This window comes from Doryrhamphus excisus, linkage group LG13, assembly GCF_037039965.1.
Source record: "Doryrhamphus excisus strain RoL-2023G ecotype Guam linkage group LG13, RoL_Dexc_Guam_v1.1, whole genome shotgun sequence".
NCBI classification, from domain to species: Eukaryota; Metazoa; Chordata; class Actinopteri; order Syngnathiformes; family Syngnathidae; genus Doryrhamphus; species Doryrhamphus excisus.
The window spans coordinates 8,171,093-8,195,506 of NC_136369.1; the positions used below are offsets into that span (position 1 = coordinate 8,171,093).

Genomic DNA, 24,414 nt, shown 5'->3' on the forward strand with positions numbered 1-24,414 from the left:
GACAGAGCCTTCTCCATCGCTGCCCCCAACCTCTGGAACTCTTTGCTTGCTCCGACCTTCCCAGTTTTTAAAAAAACAACTAAAAACCCACCTCTTTAAATCTGTTTTTAATATCTAACTTTTTATACCTGACTGCTGTGCCACGCCTTGCTTTTTCTCATGTTTTAACTCTGTATTAACGAATGAATGTTGTATTTTGGTGTGTCTTCTACTCTGTTGACTTGCTATTATTCAACTCCATTCTTCTGTAAAGTGTCTTTGAGTATTTTGAAAAGCGCTATACAAATAAAATGTATCATTATTATTATTATTATCAGCTGCACGGTGGACAAGTGGTTAGCCTGTAGCCCACACAGTCAGGAGATCAGGAAGACCTGGGTTTGATTCTTCCTCCCACATTCCAAAACCATGCTAGGTTAATAGGTGACTCCAAATTGTCCATAGGTATGAATGTGAGTGTGAATGGTTGTTTGTCTATATATGCCCTGTGATTGGCTGGCGATCAGTCCAGGGTGTACCCCGCCTCTCGCCCCAAGACAGCTGGGATAGGCTCCAGCACCCTAGTAACCCTAGTGAGGATGGACTGGTTCTATATCCATTAGAACTCTTCTACTTAAAGGTAGTTTGACGCGTCATGGAATGCTGAAGAACACAAACAGGCACTTGATGCTTGCATTATAGGCCACTGAGTGCTCCTTGCCAGTTACATTTTAGATGCACACATGCACAGTCCGATGGTATTGTGATCACTCCTCTGCAGACTTACATTTCATAACCACCCGTCATAATAGAAAGCAAAGAAATAATCCACAAAGTCAAAAATTACATAGATCACCCTTCAAATGTGAAATTGAAATTCTCCTTCAAGTGTCTGATTTGGGTAATTGGGTTACTTACTTGTACCCTGTTTAAATTCAGCCCTTGTTTGTAAAATCCTTGTGTACCGCATTCCTTACGCAGAATCACACCCACCGTCGACCTCAGAAGAGACAAGCAGCTGTGTTCTTTGGCGAGGAACACCAAATAATGGCACAAAGACCATACACTTATGATACCTCAGTCACAACTATTGCGCAAATCAAATCGACATAATGCTAGACAAAACTACATTTGGAACAAAAGGAAACGTGTCCACCCACCTGACAAGTAAAAACCATACATCCCAATGGAAATAAAGTCCTTTTTTAGACATATTTTTGGGCCTATATTGTTTAAATATTTAAATTCTCAGAAGTGATGAATGCCAAAGAGTGAATAACGTGTAGCAGATCGAGGTCCAGTTTTTTTTTTTTTTTTTACTGTAATTACTGAACTCTTGCTGTCTTAAAATGTAATGTCCCTAAATTCTTCAACTCCATTTTTGGCTCAGAAATACACCAGACTTTTTCAACTCGAAGCTTGTAAAACCTTTTGTACTGACACACCTTACAAAAGTGAGGGGTTTCCGGCTACTAGGAACTCAAATGAAGGGTTCTTTTGTCACAGAGAACAAATAATCTGAACAGAGCCCAGCCCATCATGACCGGATTATCTCGACCTTCAAAAAGCTTTTCTTTTCTCCCCTAAATAGGCTAAAGTTCAGGCTGTTATTGTAGAGGAGTACAAACATCCATGCAGCTATTTTCTATGCCGCTTATCCTCACTAGGATCACTCGCAGGGGTGTGCTGGAGCCTATCCCAGCTGTGTTTGGGGGAGAGGCGGGGTACACCCTGGACTGGTCGCCAGCCAATCACAAGGCACATATAGACAAACAACCATTCACACTCACATTCATACCTATGGACAATTTGGAGTCACCGATTAACCTAGCATGTTTTTGGAATGTGGGAGGAAACAAGAGTACCCGGAGAAAAGTCACTCACAGAGATGCCTGAGGAGGGAATCGAACCCAGGTCTCCTAGCTGTGTGGACTGCGTGACCCACTTTTTTAGTTTTTCAATATTTCCAAACAATTTTTGGGGGGCGGGGGGGGGGACCAATATTGGTTATGCACCCATATACTGTATTTTAGTAATGCAGCTCCGCGTGAAGAATATACACAGCTGACTTTACAGTGTGCATTCCGTCTTTTATTATTATTGCTTTATTACAGTTGTATAATACACAATATACATAATACACATTAGAGACTAAGCAGGGACATGTGATGGCAAGGCGGAGGGCAAGGTTTTGTTGTCAGGGATGGGTTACTATATCTATAAATAGTAATACTATAACACGTGAAACTGTCATGAAAGTACAAGTTAGTGGCACATATGTTTTTTTTTATTTGGGCAAATATATGAAACATTACAGTGCATTTCTTACATCAATCAAAATATAACTTTCCATTATTTACATTTGTATTCAGCTTTCTGATCACAAGCCCAAAAGGAGTAGACTGAAGCAAAAGCTTATAAATGTCTACCCCTTTTTGCAAGATATAATCATGTTCATGCCACTGTCTTGTTTTCCCCTGTTATTATTATCATTGTAATATTCATTCATTCATTTTCTACCGCTTTTTCCTCACGAGGGTCGCGGGGGTGCTGGAGCCTATCCCAGCTGTCTTCAGGCCAGAGGCGGGGTACACCCTGGACTGGTCGCCAGCCAATCACAGGGCACATATAGACAAACAACCATTCACACTCACATTCATACCTATGGACAATTGGAGTTGTCAATTAACCTAGCATGTTTTTGGAATGTGGGAGGAAACCGGAGTACCCGGAGAAAACCCACACATGCACGGGGAGAACATGCAAACTCCACACAGAGATGGCCGAGGGTGGAATCGAACCCTGGTCTTCCTAGCTGTGAGGTCTGCGCGCTAACCACTCGACCGCTGTTCCGCCCTCATTGTAATATTATTATTGTCATTATCATTATTACCATCATTATAATCATCATTAATATTACCATTTCCATCACTATAGTTAACAATTTTTGGATTTTTTTAAATTATTTAATTTTACAAATAGGTGGTGTTGGATTTCAAATAGGTAAACATCAATAAAATGAATTGTTTAACATTTTATGGTATGTTTTTTGTAGGGTCTACAATCATTCTGAAGAAGAAATTTTCGGCCTCTCAATTCTGGGATGACTGCCGGAAACACAATGTGACTGTGGTGCAGTACATCGGAGAAGTGATGCGCTACCTGTGTAGCACACCAAAGGTATAAAAATGGATGTAGTATACGTTTTGTATAATCCTGCTAACTAGCAAACGTTGAACGTCTCATACTTAGTGTAAGTAGTAAACTGACACCCGGTATTTCATTGGCAGAGTTTGTGGGCACCCTGCCTCCGCTCCGCTTGAAGTACTGTACCGCCTCTCCATTCAAGACGCCTGCACCCACACACACATACAATACTGAGAACTGACCGTACCAAGCGGCGTTTTCCACAGATCTAGCTGGAGATAAATTTCCAAATCTGCACATTCCCACTCCCGGGGTGCATCACAGCTGGCTTACCAAAATAGAAATCGTTAAATCTGCCCTATCAGGTTCCGGTCTTCTGCGTCAGAATCAGCGGGGGGTTGAACGGTATGAATCCTTACGGATACATGATGGGAGTATCAGCTGTTTGTACAATAGCATAACGTTTTCGGGATCATACTATCGTTATTTGATCTCACTGAGATGAATTGACTGTATTTAAGCATACTGGGAGTTGTCAATGCATGGCCATTCAGAGTATCTAATTACGTCATATGCGATGGGGCTTCAGTTTACCGCATGACCCTGTATCAGTTGTATCTGCTCACCACTAGGAATAGATGCTGCCCTTCACCCTGGTAGACCATATCAAGTAACTTGGCAGCCATATCTGTAAAGGAATGTCTGGGTCACATGCTATACAGTATTTTGTGTGTATTTCACGTGGAATCGACAGTAACAACAAATCATTTCTGCTGGCAAGCTTAGTGCTCACACACACATGCTGTATGGTCTCCCTCACCAAGTTGTGAGATATACACTGGATTTGGCCCCCTATGTAAAAGTTTGTGTTCCTTGATTATTTATGTCTAGTTGTCGAGTGATATCCTATGTCAAAGATAAAAATGAGTGCATAATAGGGATCGACCGATATGTTTTTTTTGGGGCGGATGCCGATACCGATTTTTTTCCATCACTCTTAGCCGACGGCCGATTTTGCTTGGATCGATATTTGTGGCCGATACTGCTTTTGATCCCTCAATTTACATGAAAAAATGACCATGATAACAAATATTCTCATGTTTAAACAAGGGCGGCACGGCGGTATAGTGGTTAGCGGACAGACCTCACAGCTAGGAGACCAGGGTTCAATTCCACCCTCGGCTATCTCTGTGTGGAGTTTGCATGTTCTCCCCGTGCATGCGTGGGTTTTCTCCGGGTACTCCGGTTTCCTCCCACATTCCAAAAACATGCTAGGTTAATTGGCGACTCCAAATTGTCCATAGGTATGAATGTGAGTGTGAATGGTTGTTTGTCTATATGTGCCCTGTGATGCCCTGGCTGGCGACCAGTCCAGGGTGTACCCCGCCTCTCGCCTGAAGACAGCTGGGATAGGCTCCAGCACCTCGTGAGGAAAAAGCGGTAGAAAATGATTGAATGAATGTTTTATGGAGGCTGCACGGTGATCTAGTGGTTAGCGCGCAGACCTCACAGCTAGGAGACCAGGGTTCAATTCCACCCTCGGCCATCTCTGTGTGGAGTTTGCATGTTCTCCCCGTGCATGCGTGGGTTTTCTCCAGGTACTCCGGTTTCCTCCCACATTCCAAAAACATGCTAGGTTAATTGGCGACTCCAAATTGTCCATAGGTATGAATGTGAGTGTGAATGGTTGTTTGTCTATATGTGCCCTGTGATGCCCTGGCTGGCGACCAGTCCAGGGTTTACTCCGCCTCTCGCCTGAAGACAGCTGGGATAGGCTCCAGCACCTCGTGAGGAAAAAGCGGTAGAAAATGAAGGAATGAATGTTTTATGGAGGCTGCACGGTGATCTAGTGGTTAGCGCGCAGACCTCACAGCTAGGAGACCAGGGTTCAATTCCACCCTCGGCCATCTCTGTGTGGAGTTTGCATGTTCTCCTTGTGCATGCGTGGGTTTTCTCCGGGTACTCTGGTTTCCTCCCACATTCCAAAAACATGCTAGGTTAATTGGTGACTCCAAATTGTCCATAGGTATGAATGTGAGTGTGAATGGTTGTTTGTCTATATGTGCCCTGTGATGCCCTGGCTGGCGACCAGTCCAGGGTGTACCCCGCCTCTCGCCTGAAGACAGCTGGGATAGGCTCCAGCACCCCCGTGACCCTTGTGAGGATAAGCGGTAGAAAATGAATGAATGAATGAATGATTTATGGACATCTGATCCATGTGTAGAGATGCCTAAGGTCAAATGTCACATCAAGAGGTTGAAGTACCTTGTTACTAAATCACTGTTCTATTTTTCCATCCTATAAAATACAGAGAGAAAATGACAAGGACCATAAAGTCAGATTGGCTATTGGAAACGGAATCCGAGCAGAAATATGGCGGGAGTTTCTGAACCGCTTTGGCAACATTCAGGTCAAAGAGTTTTATGCCTCCACTGAGGGAAATGTAGGATTTGTCAACTATGCAGGAAAAATTGGAGCCATCGGGAGAGTCAACTTCCTCTACAGGGTAAGAGAACAACAATACTGTGATGTCTCTATGATGGCTTTAATACACAGTATGTATTTATTGTCCTTCCTGTAGAAAATATTTCCTTACAGTTTCATCAAGTACGACACAGAGAGGGATGAACCGATTCGAGATGCTAACGGTTTCTGTATTGAGGCACTCAAAGGTGAAGAATCTGTCAACGTTACCTTCAGAATCAGCAGTGTGCTACATGCTATCATGCTCTTTGTTTGAAGGGGAGACGGGACTGCTGGTGTCAAAGATTACCGACATTGCTCCTTTTGTCGGCTATGCCCAGAATGAAGAGCAAACTGAAAAGAAAAGACTCCGCAACGTTTTCAAAAAGGGAGATCTTTATTTCAACAGCGGAGACCTAATGAGATTGGACCAAGACAATTTTATTTACTTTCAGGATCGTGTTGGTGACACATTCAGGTACAGCATGATATTTTACTAAATAATACACTTTATATGAGGGCTCTCAAAGTCAATTTTAGACATAATAAAAGGCATCAATCCTGTTGGTGATAGTTCTTCCGGCTTTGCAGTAATTGTTTTGTTAAAGTTGCTAAAGTTACATGTTAAGAGTTAATAGTTGTTTATTATTGCCTGTAGTTCCAGTTGACATATGTGTGTTTACTCACCTGTTATATGTTGTGCGTATGAGACCCCCACTATACACTTTTTGTGAAGTCTTATCAGGTCCGTGCCCTTAATCAAAAGTCAGTATGACTTTATAGGTGTTATTTTATGTCTAGATGACTCTAATAATGTTAAAAACCGTAATTACATGATCATAAACAGTTTTTTTTTTTATGCCATAGCTACAAAAATAGGCTGCACGGTTGACGAGTAGTTAGCATGTTAGTATGATCGGGAAGATCTGGGTTCCAATCTCCACTTGTCATCTCCATCCATGTGTGGAGTTGGCTAGTTCGCCCCGTGCACTCCAAAAACATGTTAGGTTAATTGGTGACTCCAAATTATCCATAAGTATGAATGTGAGTGTGAATGGTTGTTTGTCTATATGTGCCCTGTGATTGGCTGGCAACCAGTCCAGGGTGTACCCCGCCTCTCACCCAAAGTTACAGGATAAAGGGATGAGACGATAACAGTAATAGTGCACTGATTATACTAATAATGACAACAAAGTGCTGTTTTTGACTGCATTCAACATTGCTATCAAAGGTATTACCACAACTAAGTCATGACATTGTTGGCTGCCCATTAAAAATAGTGATTACGAGTTATAACTTTTATCAAACTACAGGTGGAAAGGTGAAAATGTGGCTACAACTGAAGTTTCTGACATCCTGACATTGTGTGATTGTCTCAAAGAAGCCAATGTGTATGGGGTCCAAGTGCCAGGTACTGGGTAAAATAAAATACATGTGATGAAATGTACTTTCCATTTTTATAAGAGATTTTCTGTCCATGATGTCTATCTTGTCTAGGGCATGAGGGGCGCATAGGAATGGCTGCTGTTACCATGGAGAAAGATGCACAATTTGATGGAAGGAAAATCTATAATCATGTGGTTAGCTACCTACCAGCATATGCCAGGCCACGTTTCATTAGGATAAAGGTACGGTTCAGTTATTAACTTTACAATATCTATTTGAAAGTTGGCTTAACTAAAGCAATGGGATTGAGGATTGAACCCATGACCGCTTAGTATGTGTTGTCATTCTTGTCTGAAGAACTGCAAGAAATACTTAATCAAGCCAAAAGTCATATTGGTATGTTTTTTTGTGAGGGAATGAATTGTTCAACCGTTTTATTTATTCATTCATTTATTCATTTTCTACCGCTTTTTCCTCACGAGGGTGCTGGAGCCTATCCCAGCTGTTTTTGGGCGAGAGTCAGGGTACACCCTGGACTGGTCGCCAGCCAATCACAGGGCACATATAGACAAACAACCATTCACACTCACATTCATACCTATGGACAATTTGGAGTCACCAATTAACCTAGCATGTTTTTGGAATGTGGGAGGAAACCGGAGTACCCGGAGAAAACCCACGTATGCACGGGGAGAACATGCAAACTCCACACAGAAATGGCCGAGGGTGGAATTGAACCCTGGTCTCCTAGCTGTGAGGTCTGCACGCTAACCACTAGACCGCCGTGCCGCCCCCACTTTATTTAATGTCCGTCAAATTATGCAAATTTTTGACATAAGACAAGAATAGAAATACAGCCTGATGGCAGCATTGGTGACCTCGTGGTTAGAACACCCAAAAACTGCTGAGTAATTCTCTGTCTTTATAGGATGTGGTGGAGTTGACGGCGACCTTCAAGCAATTGAAAGTGAAGTTGGTGGAGGAGAGTTTTGATCCAGGACGCATCCAGGACCCCTTGTACATCCTTGATGATGTCCACAAGAGTTATATGCCTCTCACACCTCAAATTCACACCTCCATCATATCAGGAATAATGAAACTATAAACAAGTCGTCTGTGTGCCTGTGTTGGGCTTTCGCAGTGTTACTGCAGAGGTGCTTCCGTTCAATATCCACCTCAGGGATGCTTACTTGCCTTTTAACGACCAGTGATGTGAAACAATGTAGCGGCATACATTTTTAAAAGCAGTAAATGGACATGAGATGACTTATTGAGGAAGCAATACATTGTATATACTGTATCAGCTACCTGCGAGTTATCATGTACACTTATAGTGGTGTGAAAAGGTGTTTGCCCCCTCCCTGATTTCTTTTTTTAAAAATATTTGTCTTATATTTGAGTGAGACAAAATTAATCCACAGCGCCATGAGCGTCTCATTGCAAGTTATTGCAAACACTTGATTGCAGTTGTAGCTGCTAAAGGTGGCCCAAAGCAGCTAATCACAGGGCACAAATTGACAAACAACCATTCACACTCACATTCATACCTATGGACAATTTGGAGTCGCCAATTAACCTAGCATGATTTTGGAATGTTGGAGGAAACCGGAGTACCCGGAGAAAACCCACGCATGCACGGGGAGAACATGCAAACTCCACACAGACATGGCTGAGGGTGGAACTGAACTCGGGTCTCCTAGCTGTGAGGTCTGCGCGCTAACCACTCGACCGCCGTGCAGCCCCCTTGAAATTAATTTTTTGTCTTATTCCAGGAAGCCATCATAGAACAGACATGGTACCTACATTATACTGTAAGAATTTAGTTACTTTTCAGATGGCAGTACACAGATAGTGGTGGTAGTAACCTGCATTGACTGGCCACAACATTAGGTACACCTGCACAGTGCGCTAACCACTAACAACTGTTGTTATTTACTTACATCAAAATGTGATATCTGAAACATTTAAGCTTGACAAAAATGCTAAACCAAAGAAATCAAGAAGGGGGGGAAACACTTCCTCATATCAGTAATTATTTACTTGAAAAAAATGTGATTCCATATTGTTTTGATAAATCTGCTAAATCTGTTGGTCTTGTCTAAGGACTGAAAACCAACACAGCATATATGAATAAATGGTGTAATCAGATATTTTTGAGAACATACTATGGGATGGCTATATTGGTGTTCTGTGCTACCTGTAAATATATATATACAGGTAAGGCATAACCTTTAGAATATACATGTATGTTACTATGGAGGCATGTGACTAAATAAATACGTAGCATTTTTCTGGCCTTGGTCAATGAATTATTTGGAAGATGTGTTCATTTTATTGTAGATTGAAGTAATGTTTCCAAAAATCCACAAGGTGGAGACAAACACTCACAATAGAGTCTTCATCTCTGACCCCTGTTTGTTGCTTTGAAATTCTTTGCTGGGATGGTTTTGAAGCAGCTTTAGCTTTATTTTTTGGACAAAATATCTGGACACCTGTCCATCATACCTACGGGATGTGAAAATTACGGAACGAGACACCTCTTAGCTTCCATTCCATTGGGAAGACTTTCTGCAAGAACATTTGTGACCTCTGACCATTACCATCACTGTTCTTGGTCATGTCAAATGTGTTTGATGTCCATCCACACATCTAATGAACCATGATTTGTGCATGAGGACATGGTTCATGCTGGAGCAGAAAAAGACCGGTTTTGGTACTATTGTAAGACTAGCACCGGCAGTGACCAAAGGGTTAGCAGGCAGGCCACACAGCTAGGCGACCCGGGTTAGAGTCCCCGCTCAAGCATCTCTGTGTAGAGTTTGCATGTTCTCCCTGTGGGTTTTCACCGGGTACTCCAGTTTCCTCCCACATGGTTCCTTCCAAAAACTTGATAGGTTAATTGGCGACTCCAAATTGTCCATAGATATGAATGTGAGTGTGAATGGTTGTTTGTCTATATGTGCCCTGTGATTGGCTGGCAACCAGTCCAGGGTGTACCCCGACTCTCACCAGAAGACAGCTGGGATAGGCTGGGATGGGCATGCCCAACCGGGAAAAGGCCCCGGGCAGACCTAGGACATGCTGGAGGGGATTACAGCTGGCCTGGGAACGCCTTGGTGTCCTCCCGGTGGAGCTGGTGGAGGTGACTGGGGACCGGGAAGTCTGGGATTCCCTACTAAGACTGCTGCGCCCGCGACCCGGACCCGGATAAGCGGAGGAAAACGGATGGATGGATGGATGTTTTGCCTAAAACACAAAGTCTGCTTTCATGGATTACTAATATTAAAAACAGTCACATTTGAGAGGCTGAAATCAGAGAACATTTACATTTTTCAATAACACAATAAATATCTAAATAGTTGTCGACTTATGGATAATTGATTCATACATAGATTGTTGCAGCTAATGATACCCTTGAGTGGAAAAAGTATTCAAATCCACACTAATGTGCATGCTAGCTAACAGAACGAATTAGCATCAAAGTTTGAGTACCAATGAAATGATTTCAGTGAATCTGTACAGCTGCCCACCCACAACGGAATGGAAGGAGAAAGAAGCAAAGTTCAATGGGCGTACACTGTATAAACTTGCTTCTACTTCACCTTATGCTGCAGTAGTAAACGCTCTCTTCTTCTATCAATCGCCATGCTTGCGTACATTTTTTATACCGCTTTGGCGGGCTTGGCCATTGTTCCTTTATGTCTTTACTGGAGAAACCCTTACTTTTTGAAAGATCTGACTTACACACTTACTGCCATTAAAATCGGAAGACGACTCAAGAAATTCTCGACGCAGAAACCATTTTACAGCATCCTGGACAGTTTTTTGGACAAAGTGGCCATACAACCCGATAAGGAGTTCATATTGTTCGAGGAGAGCAGCTACACGTACAGGCAAGCCGATAAAGAAAGCAACCGCGTAGCCAGAGTCCTATCCAGCCTGGTGAAAGAAGGCGATACGGCGGCCGTGTTTATGGGCAACGAGCCGCTCTTCGTGTGGCTCTGGCTCGGCCTCGCCAAATTGGGATGTACCGCTGCTCTGCTCAACTACAACATCAGGTCCAAATCCCTGCTGCACTGCTTCTCTTGCTGTGATGCCAAGGTGCTGTTGGCAGGGGCTGGTAAGGAGGCAATATTGCCTTCTTTTTTATATACTATATATATATATAAATATATACACGCTTCTGCTTATTATCTTACTTAAAGTAAGACATATTCGAAAAAAAACAACAACACAGAGATGCCCAAGGAGGGACTCGAACCCTGTATCCTAACTGTTTGCATGCGCACTAGCTACACCGTACAGCCTGCCTGTGTCATGTCCTCCCATAACCTCTTGCTCTGCTGTTGTCAGACCTACGAGAGGCGGTGGAGGAGGTGCTCCCGAGTCTTAAGCAGCAGGCGGTCCGTGTCTTCCTCCTCAGTGAGGGAGATGATTCAGACGGTATCGAATGTCTCTCTGACAAGATTCAACAGGCCTCCGACCAACCTCTATCACCTCAGCTGAGGGCCAATGTTAACATAAAAAGCCCTGCACTGTACATCTATACATCAGGAACCACAGGTACAACTGATTTTCTTATCACAGTATTTTATTAATCTTTGCATTGGATTTTCATATTTGAAAAACGTACTTTACTGTCACCCCAAAGGGCTTCCCAAGGCAGCTATCATTAACCACGAGAGGTTATGGTTTGCAACCTTCCTTCAGTCAATTGCTGGTGTTCGCCCGGATGATATAATCTACGTGTACCTGCCTCTTTACCACAGCGCTGGCTTCCTCATGGGGCTGTGTGGAGCCATAGAAAATGGTAACAGACACATCACTTACTGTCAAATTCATCAATGTACAGGCAGGGCATTTATTAATTTATTTATTATATTAATGTAATCGAGTGTAACAATAAGTCAATCCAGATGCTCACCCTTTAGTCATGCATTTAGGAGGTGGAACATAAATAAGTGAAAAGAGAGTCAACCTTATGCATCACATTTTTTAATATGGTATTCTTACATGTAAAAAATGCTAATGGAATGGAATGGCCTTTATTGTTATTATACAAGATGTACAACAAGGTTGGAGAGCTTCTTTCAGTGCAGTAGTCAAGTTGAAAAAAAAAAAGTATACAAAAGTAGAGTAAAAAAAGACAATTTAACAAGATATATACAAGATATCCAAAATATACACATAGTATTGCACAGGAGCATATGCAGGAGCAGACATATTGCAGATATATTAATTTTATTGCAATGATAAATGGGTCATAGTGCAAATAATGACTGGTATACAGATGAGTAAAGTCACATATGAGTATTGTATTGGGTTGTTAAATAAATAAATATGATTGAGTGTGCAGAGGTAGGATTATGCATTTTTAAAAAAAACTCAGCCATGTTATACTGAGCAGCCAGGACAGAGACGTGAGTACTATGGATGAGCGAGTACACCACTGCCTGTATCTGTACTCGGAGTGAGTGGGCCATGAACCAAAAGTGGGTGTGGTTTAACCAGAAATGGGTGGGTACGTTATTTTAAGTCTGGATTGAGTAGAAGTTGCTATATTTATTGTTACTCATATACAGTGCATCCGGAAAGTATTCACAGTGCTTCACTTTTTCTACATTTTGTCATGTTACAGCCTCATTCCAAACTGAATTAAATTAATCTCTTACCTCAAAATTCTACACAAAATACTCCATTATGACAATTATTGACATGTTTTGAATTTATTAAAAATAGAAAACAAAAAAATCATATTTACATAAGTATTCACAGCCTTTGCCATGAAGCTCAAAATTGAGCTCAGGTGCATCTTTTTTCCACTGATCATCCTTGAGATCTTTCTACAGCTTAATTGGAGTCCACCTGCAGTAAATTCAGTTGATTGGACATGATTTGGAAATATAATAACTGTCTATATAAGGTCCCACAGTTGACTGTGCATGTCAGAGCACAAACACCAAGCATGAAGTCAAAAGAACTGTCTGTAGACCTGCGAGACAGGATTGTCTTGAGGCACAAATCTGGGGAAGGATACAGAAACATTTCTGCTGCTTTGAAGGTCCCAATGAGCACAGTGGCCTCCATTATTCGTAAATGGAAGACGTTTGGAACCACCAGGACTCTTCCTAGAGCTGGCCGGCCTTCTAAACTGAGCGATCGGGGAAGAAGGGCCTTAGTCAGGGAGGTGACCAAGGCCCCGATGGTCACTCTGTCAGAGCTCCAGCGTTCCTCTGTGGAGAGAGGAGAGCCTTCCAGAAGGACAACCATCTCTGCAGCAATCCACCAATCAGGCCTGTATGGTAGAGTGGCCAAACAATGTCAAAAAAAACCTTTTTTCACATTGTCATAATGGAGTATTTTGTGTAGAATTTTGAGGTAAGAGATTAATTTAATTCAGTTTGGAATGAGGCTGTAACATGACAAAATGTAGAAAAAGTGAAGCGCTGTGAATACTTTCCGGATGCACTGTATATGTGTATTGTGTGTGTGTGAGTGTGTGTACGTGATCGGCAAGACTTTAGTAGTTTATTTTTTTTAGCAATCTGTGTGAAGTCAGTGAATCAGCTCTGTCTTGTGAAATACGTTACAAAACAATTTTGAGATTGCATACTGCAACTATATAATGTAGTATGATAGTCATACAAGCAGAATGTTTGATGCAGCTCTTGTATTTACTACTGTGCAGGTGTACCTAATGTTGTGGCCAGTCAATGCATGAATGCAATGAATGAGGCACCCCGCTTAGCTCCTCTATCTGTGGCTGCAGCCTTCAGAGTCGGTCTAGGGAGAGGCGGTCGCTATGTGTGACTGACCAATCAGAGAGCATGAAGAGTGAATACATAATTTTCTTTCATGTACTCTTTCATGCATAATGCAAAATTAATTATGCATAATGGATACTCATTTATCATCCCTAGTGGGCACCGATTTTCATGCTGCACTGCTGCTATTTTAAGTTCCATTTCCAGTTCTATGGCCATTTTTCCTTTTGTCCTTCTATGGAGGCTCAACAAAAACACTTGAATTTATCCTTTTCATACCCACTCAGGCGGAGTCTTGCCGAGATATTGTACAGCAAATTGTACATCTTTCATGACACCACTCCATTCTGACATTGAGAATGAGTTTACTCGGGGCTAAACTAACAGGTTTATGACCTCAAAAACTACTGCTTTGGCTGTGGTACTCACTGTTTGTATTTCAAAGTCCTAAAGTTTACAACTGCCAGTGCGAGTTTGCATGTTGCTTAACTGTGTACTTCATCTCCAGGCATCACTGTTGTTTTAAGACGTAAATTTTCTGCATCACACTTCTGGAATGACTGCAGGAAGTACAATGTTACAGTTATTCAGTATATAGGCGAGATTATGCGATACCTCTGCAACATACCAAAGGTAAACCATACTATATTATGCTTGTTATTGTTCAGGAAGCTGATTGTCTTTTCAACTCTCTTCTCTCATTCTCTGCCCTCTAGAGAGACAATGACAGAGATCATAAAGTCAGGGTGGCAGTGGGAAACGGGCTAAGGGCAGATACTTGGGAAGATTTTCTTCAACGCTTTGGGGATATTCACATCTGTGAGTGTTATGGCGCTACGGAAGGAAATATTGGCTTTGTCAACTACACTGGGAAGATTGGAGCCATTGGAAAAGTGCATTTCCTTCACAAAGTAAGAGGGAATAAATAGTATAGGGTGGGTTCTGGCACTGAAAGCTTATTCACATGTATTTACAACAAGTAAGAAATTATAGGACTAAATTAAAAGCTTTATTCATGGATGTTTTTTCTTGTTTTTCAGATGGCTTGTCCCTATGCTCTCATAAGGTATGATACAGAGAAAGAGGAGCCAGTCAGAGACTCCAAAGGATTTTGTATTGAAGTGCCGAGAGGTAAAACATGCAATAATCCAACAAATAATCCAAATAATGGACAAATAATCTATTTTCAACTTGAAGGAGAGACTGGTCTGTTGGTGTGTAAGATTGGAGTGACAACCCCCTTCACTGGCTATGCCAAGAACCATCAACAGACTGATAAGAAGAAGCTGAGAGATGTATTTGTGAAGGAAGACCTCTACTTTAACAGCGGTGATCTCCTCAAAATCGACCATGAGGGCTTTGTCTTCTTTCAAGACCGCATCGGGGACACTTTCAGGTGTGTGAATGAAACCAAACATTTGGTGGTGATGCAGTTGCCAAAAGTTGATAATGTTTGACAATAAGGTAAAACCAGTTACATCGCTGAAAATTATCCTCACTGGATAAGAGTGGTAATAGCTAACGTTTGCAACCATAGTGTGATTAATGCACCTTTACAGCAAGAATGGGTGGTGGCTTCTCCTGGCCAAAGCTGTGGTTCTCCTGACCTCCGTGGACTCACTGCGGCATAGTGTGTCCAACATTATTAATGCACCTTTCCCGGCAAGAGTGCGCTGCTTCTGGCTTTAGCCAGCGTTTGACAGATATTTCACATACAGTCCTGTGTGAAATGTCGTTGACATATGAAAATATTTTTCTCTTGCTGGGAATCACCAACTCCAACAACTTCTGCCTGAGCTTGCCATGTAGAAATATTTCCTGGGAGCCATAGCTAACAACCGTTAAAAAGGTGAAGCAGAGCTGTGGAGAGGACAGTCAGTCCTAGAGCGTATCTGGCCTACAATGCATGCCCATATAAAGAAGCCTGGCTCCTTGTGACGCCACAGCGAGTCAGTGTTAGAAAAAACTCTCTGAAACCGAGCATTCAGAGCCATCCCAAACCTATTTCATGACTTGCTTCCAAATGTGCAAACCTCTCTGAATCTGAAACCTTGGCATCGTTTAACAGGATAATACAACATTCTAACTACATTTATAGGTCAAAAACGTGGAAAAAGCATAATAGGCCCCCTTTAACTAAAGTGTTTTTAGCCAAAATGACCAAGAATCTCCAAATTGGTGATACATTAGGGTGATTACATTATGTACTTCAGTAAAGGTCAGTTAAACTCCACAATTGTCCGTGTAGAAGGGGAGCAAAAAAAATACAAGAATTCCTTCTTTGCAAAGTTAATCTTATTTGCTAAGTGTGCCAAAGCTGTTTGTTTAGTGCGCTATTTCCAATTAATTACAGATGGAAAGGAGAAAATGTGGCAACCACAGAGGTGTCCGATCATTTGCTGATGGTGGACTGCATTGAGGAGGCTAACGTCTACGGTGTGAAGGTGCCAGGTAATAATGCATCATCATCCTATAGAGCAGGGGTGTCAAACTCAATCGCGCACAGGGCGAAAACTTGAGCCGAACTGGACATTTGGCGTGGTGGTTCCTTTTGATGATGACTTCTGACTTTTGTCTTATGCTGCTTCAACGTGTTATTTTGTATAGACAGGGTACTGCCATGACTTTTAGTGTGAATCTGGCACCCTTATTATGAATGGTTGGGAATTTTCAGGTCCGTAAGGCGGGCCAACGCAATGGTTTTGACACATGTGCTTTAGAGACTGATTTTTAGTTTTGCTTGAGCCTATGTAGGTACATATTACGCTGTGATCAATCTGAGCACTGCATGCTCTCTGGCTAGTCAACTTTTACCAGCCTATCAATCATTGATGAAGGTAACTATGAACCACGTAATCTTGCAACAAATCTGCCTGAAAAGACAAAACTAAATCTAAAAATGATGTTAATGGTAATGGTTTTATTTCATTTGAACATGCATCAGATTACAATTGAGTGCATCACATAATCAGTTCACAGTTCCACATGTCCAAAAGGAGTAGGAAGAAGCAAAGCTTATTAAATCCTACCCCTCCATCTGGTACTTTTACAATCAGTAACTGTTACATTTGTTCACTTCCTGCTTTCCATAATACAGTTTAAGGTTTTTTTTGTTTTTTTTTTAATAATGTACCTTGTACCAAAATACGAGGTGATATGACCATCCAATGACATAATGGGTACCATAGTAAGTGTCAATATAGTGATATATATAGCACATCATGACTGGTTCAAGACTCTTCATCCTTGTATTTAGCAAACATCAACTGCTTGTATTGTTTCTTGAATTGGCTCATCGTTGTGCATTGTTTGAGGTCCTTACTCAATCCATTCCATAGTTTGATTCCACATACTGAAATGCTATGGCTTTTTAACGTAGTCCTAGCATATAAGTGTTTCAAATGTAGTTCTTCCCTGACATCATATTTCTCCTCTCTTGTAGAGAAGTATTGGATGACATTTTTAGGTAATTGGTTGTTTTTAGCCTTATGCATTATTTTAGCTGTTTGAAGATTAACTATATCAGTAAGTTTAAGTATTGGTGATTTTAGAAATAAGTATGTTCTCTGTGAATTATCTTTACTTGACCATTTATTTTACTGCTGTATAGTGTTATTTACCCATGCATGTGTGTTTTTTTGTTGTTAGGACACGAGGGAAGAATTGGAATGGCAGCATTGACACTGAAGGAAAACATGGACTTTGATGGCAAAGCTGTGTATCAGCATGTGAAAAACTACCTTCCCAGCTACGCAAGACCACGCTTTATTCGCATCCTGGTAAACAGCATCCCGATGAGTCAATATTAAAATAACGTGCTCATAAATTCAGTTTTCAGTCATTTATTTTTGTGCAATCTCCCGCAGGATGCACTGCCGGTGACTGGTACATTCAAGCAGATGAAGGTGAAGCTAGCTGAGGAGGGCTTCAATCCCGCCATCGTTAAAGATCATTTGCTTTTCCTCGAGGACAATAAGGGCTACGTCAACATGACTCAGGAGATGTTTGAATCCGTAGCAGAGGGAAGAATCAAACTGTGAATCACTTTGTTGCTGTGAAACTAAAGTGACAAATGATTATGAAGCTTTTACATATAGCAGAACAGATTTTCAGTTCATTTCAAAGCACATTAAGAGCAAATTTCCTGGTTTTGTCATGTTTGTAAATGATATAGTGCAAGCATTCTTTGTTTTTAAAACTTTCTCAAAACTTACTTTGTGATATTCTCTTCCTTAATGCAATCCCATTTAAGCGCTGATTAAGTGCATGCAGACTGAGCATGTTTTAAAGGAGTTTGGGCACAGGAGTAGTGTCTATTGGTGGAGGGGAGGCAGATGTGTTGCTTTTAGGGGGAGAAGGGATACAGTTTATTCTCCTGCAAGTGGAGGTCAAGTGTTTTGGAGCCTGAGACACTTTCAGAGAGCAGCACAACTGGTGGCGACTACCCTGTGCCCACTGATTGCAGAAACTTGGAAGACTGTAGAACTTGGTGAGCTTTTTCATGGCTTGCTTTCCCACAATATTTGTAGACATCTCTGCCATCTTTACCGTGGCACTGTCTCCTGCTGATACTGATGTTGGGAGGATGTCGGCTTCATCTTGAGGGCTTAGCCTTTTATCAAAGGCATAGCCAGATTTGAGACCGTGATAATTGTATGGCAAAGGCTCACTGTTGCAGCTAAGGGAGCGCATTGGCCTCCGAGATCTATTCCATGCCTTGTCAATCCAAAGCTCCACTTGGGCTTTGTCCATCCTGGGGGCTGTCTCCTCAGCCTCCTCAGGTCTATCATCTCGGTTCTCTTCATCTCCCTTTACCTCATCTCCTAACTTTACACTATCAGGGCCACGTGTCTCAGCTAGGAGATTGGAAGCTATTTTGGAGATAATGCTCCAGTCCCTGTGGATGTCTTCTGCCGTGGTGAACTGTGAGGTCACAGTAAATCGAAGGATGCGTTTAGTGTGAATGTCTGCAGGAATGAGGTACATGGCACCGGACCGTGTCAGTCTTCTCAGCAGTTCCTGGGTTAAAGCATTACCGCCCTGAAAGAAGAGAAAGCTCACTTAATGTAATACAGTGGAACCTCAGTTTTGGTTAACATTCCGTTCCAAAGCAGCCGTGGAAATTCGAATTGTATGAACACTATTTTTTCCCAAACAAAACTATGTAAATCCAATGAATTCAATCCAGACACGCAAAACACTTCTAATATACATTAGAAGTTTTACATGCAGAAAACGAAATGTGAAATGCAACTTTTACCTTTATTGAAGACCTTTGTTTGCAAGACAGCAATGAGCAGCGAAGGAGAGGGGAGGGGAGAGCCACATGGATACTTCTATGAGTTCTTTCTTGAATTCAATAGTGTTTCTCACCTTATTTATTAAGTGCCGGCAGTCGTGATGATGACTGTGTTATTACACACCTTTGTTTACATCAACTGGAGCAATCACGAAAATTTGGTCTCAATTAAAAAAGCAGGGGCTGCACGGTGACCGAGTGGTTAGCGCGCAGGCCACACAGCTAGGGGACCCGAATTCGATTCTGTGTGGAGTTTGCATGTTAGTGGGTTTTCTCCGGGTATTCCAACTCCAAATTGATGACTCCAAATTGTCCATAGGTATGAATGTGAGTGAGAATGGTTGTTTGGTTATATGTGCCCTGTGATTGGCTGGCGAACAGTCCGGGGTGTACCCCGCCATCTCGCTCAAAGACAGCTAGGATAGGCTCCAGTACGGCTCCAGCATTAGAAATAAGCAGTAGAAAATGAATGAATGAACTAATAAATAAAAAAAAAGCAGCTCCCAGCACTCAAGACTGACTCATTGCCCTTGAATGCCTCATGACATGGACATCCGCATTGAAAGCGCAGTGAGTACAGCGCTTGATAGAACCTGGACTGACGTAAAGAAGCTGGAATCTGCCAGCTGAATGTGCCCCAACTCTAAAAGAACAAATGTATATTCTTTACAGACACTGAGTCACTAATGTGTACCTGGTCAATGATATGTGAGCAAACAGACCAGTGTGTAGTGTATACAATAACTGAGACAGTGTATGAATTTTCGACAAAAAACGAGGCACCGATGTAGCTTAAAAAAAACAGCAAGCAAGACAAATCTGAATTATTCCGAGGATCCGCTCATAATCTCTGTCCTTCACCTCTCGATGATAAAACCACACAATTCATTGACTTACCTTTGAACAAGGTGTGTCTGAGAAGGTGTTACATCTCTACAATGATTAGCTTTTGTAGAACACTTTGCTTCACAGAAAGAACTCAAGTGATCTATTTCAGTGTTCATATTTTACTACTGCACTGTACCTACTTTGAGACAGAAGACAACCAGGCCAAGGTATCTCTTTGCAGGAATATCAAAATGTGGGTCACTCCTTATCAGAGACTCCAGGAGCTTTGCCATCTCAATACCCTAAAGTAATCAAAAGTAGTAATGAAAGTTAAAGGCATGCCAAACCAACGGTCACACAATAGCACAATCAAAAAGTTAACAAAAAAGGAAATTGCTCACAGTGCAAATTTGGTGTGCCCCAAGTCTTTTTTTTAATGTATGTACTCTCAAACAAAAAACTGTAACATACGTGTCTAATATGTGCCTGGAGGTTTTTCAGTCCAAACGAGCGCATGACAAACCAAAGCTTCAGGGAGCGGAAACGGCGACTGAGGGGAATTTGCCAGTGCTGCACAGAAAAAAGAAATCAGCATTGTGCTTAAAAACCAAATTATACACAAAGAGATCTGAATGTGTCATACAACAACACGGGATCATACCATGAAGTCTGTGGCTGCCTGTGAGTTCTCATGTCTGAGATAAACCGGGTCCACACTGAACGTTTGTTGAAGTTTCAGTTTGTCTTTTACCCTGAGACAATCACGGAAACAACATATTCCAAAAGTAGTACCATTTAGGGAAGACACTGTGTCTTAAAGGGGACCTATTATGCTCATTTTTCAACCCTTTTGTATTGAGTTGTGTACTCCTATAGAGCAGCTACACACAATAACCCCTTATTCCAGCTGTATTTCCTTTGATTTGTGCTTTCTACCAAAACGATCAGTTTTAATTTATTCCACCCACTCCACAGTGATTTGTGATTTCCTAACTATGAACCATAATAAGGAAGTCTGCCCCTCTGTGACATCACAAAGGGGCAGTTTTACCACACCTTTTGAAACAGAGCATTTCGAGGCATCCCAAACTTCTTTTAGGGCTCGCTTCCAAAATGCGCAAACTTCATTCATTCATTCATTTTCTACTGTTTTTCCTCACGAGGGTCGCGGGGGTGCTGGAGCCTATCCCAGCTGTCTTCGGGCGAGGCGGGGTACACCCTGGACTGGTCGCCAGCCAATCACAGGGCAGCAAACGTCATTATCTGAAACTTTTAACACAAGAATACAACATTCTAACTTCATTTATAGGTTAGAAAAGTGGAAAAAGCATAATAGGTCCCCTTTAAGATTTTCCCCTTTAAGAAAATGTCTTTAAAAGTAGTAAGAGATGTATTCACCAAAAAGCTGTGCAATCAAAATGAACCATCATCCATTTCGATGGGTTGAAGACAAACGAGTGTGCAAATTCGATGCCTTTGAGGGACCAACGCAGTTCTGGACAGAAATAGGCGGAGCCAGCATACGCAGCATCCACATGGAGCCACAGTCCCTCCTCTGCACCTGCACAGCGGTTCAAATGAAACAAAGCTATTGCGTGGAATATCTGACTCTTATTATAAAGGATAAATATGAGTGCAAATATGGAGACATACACACTGGTCCCAGTTCAGAGAGCATGTCAAAGGCACAAACTCCTGTCGTTCCTAAAGTGGCACACAGCTTACCCACAGAATGAACATAAGAGGGATTTATTGAGAGGGTTATTTTGTATGAAAGTTGCATTTTGAAGTAATTACAGATTAAGAAAATATATCCCACATTATATTAAAGTCTTATGAGATAAAAAGATCTATTACTGAGTATTCCTCAAACTACACTTCAGTACGCACCAGAAAAGGGACGAGTCCTCTCCTCCTGTCTTCTTGTATTGCTTGTTTCAGCGTCTGTCCTCTCAGGGAAAGATGCTCATCCGTGGGAAGAAATCGTATTTTCACCAAAGAGATCTGACCCGCCTTTTCCACTGAGGAGTGGGCCTGTGAGCACAGTAACAGGTCATTTATTGGAACTTTATTTCAGTCAAATGTGTGATTGTTGAAATCGTATTGACCTGATCAGAAGCGTAAGCCACTAGTGTTGAATTGAGGACAGAGTCATCCATGTCCTGGTCCAGATCAGCCCGCAGCTGCAGAATTTTGTCTTTCCTGGCTGCCAGAAGAGCTACCAGTGTGCTTTCACTGACTGTGCTCTTTTAGGACAGTGTCAGTGTCAATGACGTCTCATGGAGGGGTCAAAAAAAAAAGGTGCAACCTACCTGTAATATACCTCCTCCTCTGCTCTCGGAGTGGTGATGGAGGAAGAAGTGAGGAAGCCCTAAGGCTTTACAAAGCCAGTCCATCACGTTCATTTCCAACTCTGTGCATGCAGGACTGGATGCCTGGGCAAAAAAACACACACATTATATTATATATGATGAGTATAGAAGCTCCTGTTGCTTTATTCCTTCACTCACCCATGTGAAGCCGACGCAGTTAATGGCATCGGCCAACATGTCCCCCAGCATTGATGGCCATGACGTAAGACTAGGGTAGTAGGCATGCATGTAAGGACTCTGCCAGTGAACCACCTGGACAAAGAGTTTAAAACATGATTGAAACTGAAATCGGGTGTCATGATGACAGACAGAAACTTACTCCCGGCATGATGACTTTCTCAATGTCATCAAAGATACTCTCCCAGTCTTCAGGTTCTGTAGGTGCACAGTCTGGGAGAAGCGCTCTCATGTAACCTGGTTTTACATCTGGAATCACTCTTCTCTCTCGTATGGAGCTCAGGTACTTTGTGATGTAGTCCACCAACTCCTTACCTGAGATGTAAACAAAGATAATGGATGACAAAATATGTTCATTATCAAAACAGCAGCCTGTTATTACCTCTGCGGTTGTATTCCTCAGCCTGCATATTAGTTTAGATGGGAGGTTCTTGAGCGGTTAGAGAATTGTTCTGCAGCGGCGCTGCCTTTTTTCGGTGGTCTAGATCATCTCACATCTATATAGACCCAACCGGGAGGGGCACGCCCTAAAAGTGGTGACGCATATCAATGCTTAACAGGCGTTCTTTCATGAAATAGATTGTATATAATTGGATATAAGATGTATAGACAAAACCCATCTGACAAACGTGAACATGTCAATATTAGCGCTATATTGAGGTACTGATCTATTGATCTTATGCATTTTCATCTATATATTTGTCCCTCTGTACCACAACATTATTCTATTTTATTCTAATGTTAAAAAGCTAAATTTCAAATAAGATTTATTTTTAGTTATGTCAACAAGCAATTAATTTGGTTGATTATGTTGCACATTTAAGGGGAACTATTATGCTTTTTCCACTTTTCTGACCTATAAATGTAGTTAGAATGTTGTATTCTCGTGTTAAACAATATTATGATGGCGCCCCACCACTGTGCTGTGTGGAAAGCATCTCAGATGGGATCTCCTTGTCATGCCATAATGTTGGAAGCCATAAGGACCACAAGGGTTTCATTTTTTTCCAGAGAATATAACTTCCTTCCATTGTTCAATTTCCCATGTTTGGTGCTGTCATGCAAATTACAAACAAACAATTTTGTGGCATTGAACAAGGCGAGGCCTTTGAAGATGTTTTGGTTCTTAACACCCTTCTCTCACAGATGCCATCGGATGGATATTGGACTGCAATCTGCACCAGTAACAACCTTCATTTGGGCCAAAGGATCGACCTGTGTCTTCACGGACAGCCAATTGATTCTCACATGGTGACATTTTTTGGGGTATACCATTTGACATTTTCGTCACTGATCCCTCAAGATCTTTGAAGAAGTTTAAAATGATGGCAAGATCATCCGTCCATTTTCTATGCTGCTTATCCTCACAAGGGTCGGGGGTGCTGGAGCCTATCACAGCTGACTTCAGACGAGAGGCGGGGTACACCCTGGACTGGTTGCCAGCCAATCACAGGACACATATAGACAAACAACCATTCACACTCACATTCATACCTATACAATTTGGAGTCGCCAATTAACCTAGCATGTTTTTGGAATGTGGGAGGAAACCGGAGTACCCGGAGAAAACCCACGCATGGGGAGAACATGCAAACTCCACACAGAGATATGGAGAATCGAACCCAGATTGTGTGGCCTATGTGCTAACCACTCGTCCACTGTGCAGCCCCGGCGAAATCATGACAGTGAGAATACCAGAAAATGACATTGAATTGACATTTTAGATACAATAGTGCACATTACAATTTTTCAACTGTTCTTAAAATTTTGATCAGGAGTGTATGTGTCAGAGGATGTCTTCTCATATTGCACAAGGTACCAAAGTGCAACATATTTTATGACATAAAAAAACATGTATGAAATTTATTTTCTATATGGTCATTTAATCCATGAATACTTTGCAGACTTTTGATCCCACTGAAGTCTAAATGTCTGTGAATATGGAGTGTATGTGTCACAAAATACAACCGGCTTAAGGATTTTATGAACAGAGAGCACA

At 41.8% G+C, this 24,414-nt stretch overlaps 3 protein-coding genes across 4 annotated transcripts in view; 2 read left to right on the top strand and 1 right to left on the bottom strand.

The window, feature by feature from the left end:
- LOC131139681 (zgc:158482) overlaps nucleotides 1-9,638 on the top strand; it is a 35,767-nt gene extending 26,129 nt beyond the window's left edge. Inside the window, exons 5-11 of one of the 2 annotated variants that reach the window (XM_078795777.1) lie at nucleotides 3,035-3,159; nucleotides 5,438-5,632; nucleotides 5,708-5,798; nucleotides 5,869-6,067; nucleotides 6,903-7,000; nucleotides 7,087-7,217; nucleotides 7,904-9,636. In XM_078795777.1, the coding sequence (XP_078651903.1) occupies nucleotides 3,035-3,159; nucleotides 5,438-5,632; nucleotides 5,708-5,798; nucleotides 5,869-6,067; nucleotides 6,903-7,000; nucleotides 7,087-7,217; nucleotides 7,904-8,080 (1,016 nt within the window). In that variant the 3' untranslated portion in view covers nucleotides 8,081-9,636. Of the gene's footprint in view, nucleotides 1-3,034; nucleotides 3,160-5,437; nucleotides 5,633-5,707; nucleotides 5,799-5,868; nucleotides 6,068-6,902; nucleotides 7,001-7,086; nucleotides 7,218-7,903 lie in introns of both variants that reach the window. The other variant, XM_058089498.2, reaches the window with a different exon arrangement.
- Nucleotides 9,639-10,457: 819 nt separating this feature from the next.
- Nucleotides 10,458-18,093, top strand: LOC131139224 (long-chain fatty acid transport protein 2-like). The gene is made up of 10 exons (XM_058088606.2): nucleotides 10,458-11,095; nucleotides 11,329-11,538; nucleotides 11,627-11,785; nucleotides 14,248-14,372; nucleotides 14,456-14,650; nucleotides 14,780-14,870; nucleotides 14,937-15,135; nucleotides 16,093-16,190; nucleotides 17,388-17,518; nucleotides 17,606-18,093. The coding sequence occupies exons 1-10, from the start codon at nucleotides 10,621-10,623 to the stop codon at nucleotides 17,777-17,779; spliced, it is 1,857 nt and encodes a 618-aa protein (XP_057944589.2). The 5' UTR covers nucleotides 10,458-10,620; the 3' UTR covers nucleotides 17,780-18,093.
- hdc (histidine decarboxylase) lies at nucleotides 17,572-22,938 on the bottom strand. The gene is made up of 12 exons (XM_078795578.1): nucleotides 22,798-22,938; nucleotides 22,558-22,730; nucleotides 22,377-22,490; nucleotides 22,179-22,301; nucleotides 21,975-22,112; nucleotides 21,757-21,900; nucleotides 21,520-21,586; nucleotides 21,265-21,427; nucleotides 20,528-20,618; nucleotides 20,338-20,436; nucleotides 20,067-20,168; nucleotides 17,572-18,779 (listed from the first exon to the last, which is right to left on the bottom strand). The coding sequence occupies exons 1-12, from the start codon at nucleotides 22,823-22,825 to the stop codon at nucleotides 18,024-18,026; spliced, it is 1,998 nt and encodes a 665-aa protein (XP_078651704.1). The 5' UTR covers nucleotides 22,826-22,938; the 3' UTR covers nucleotides 17,572-18,023.
- Between the last annotated feature and the right edge of the window lie 1,476 nt (nucleotides 22,939-24,414).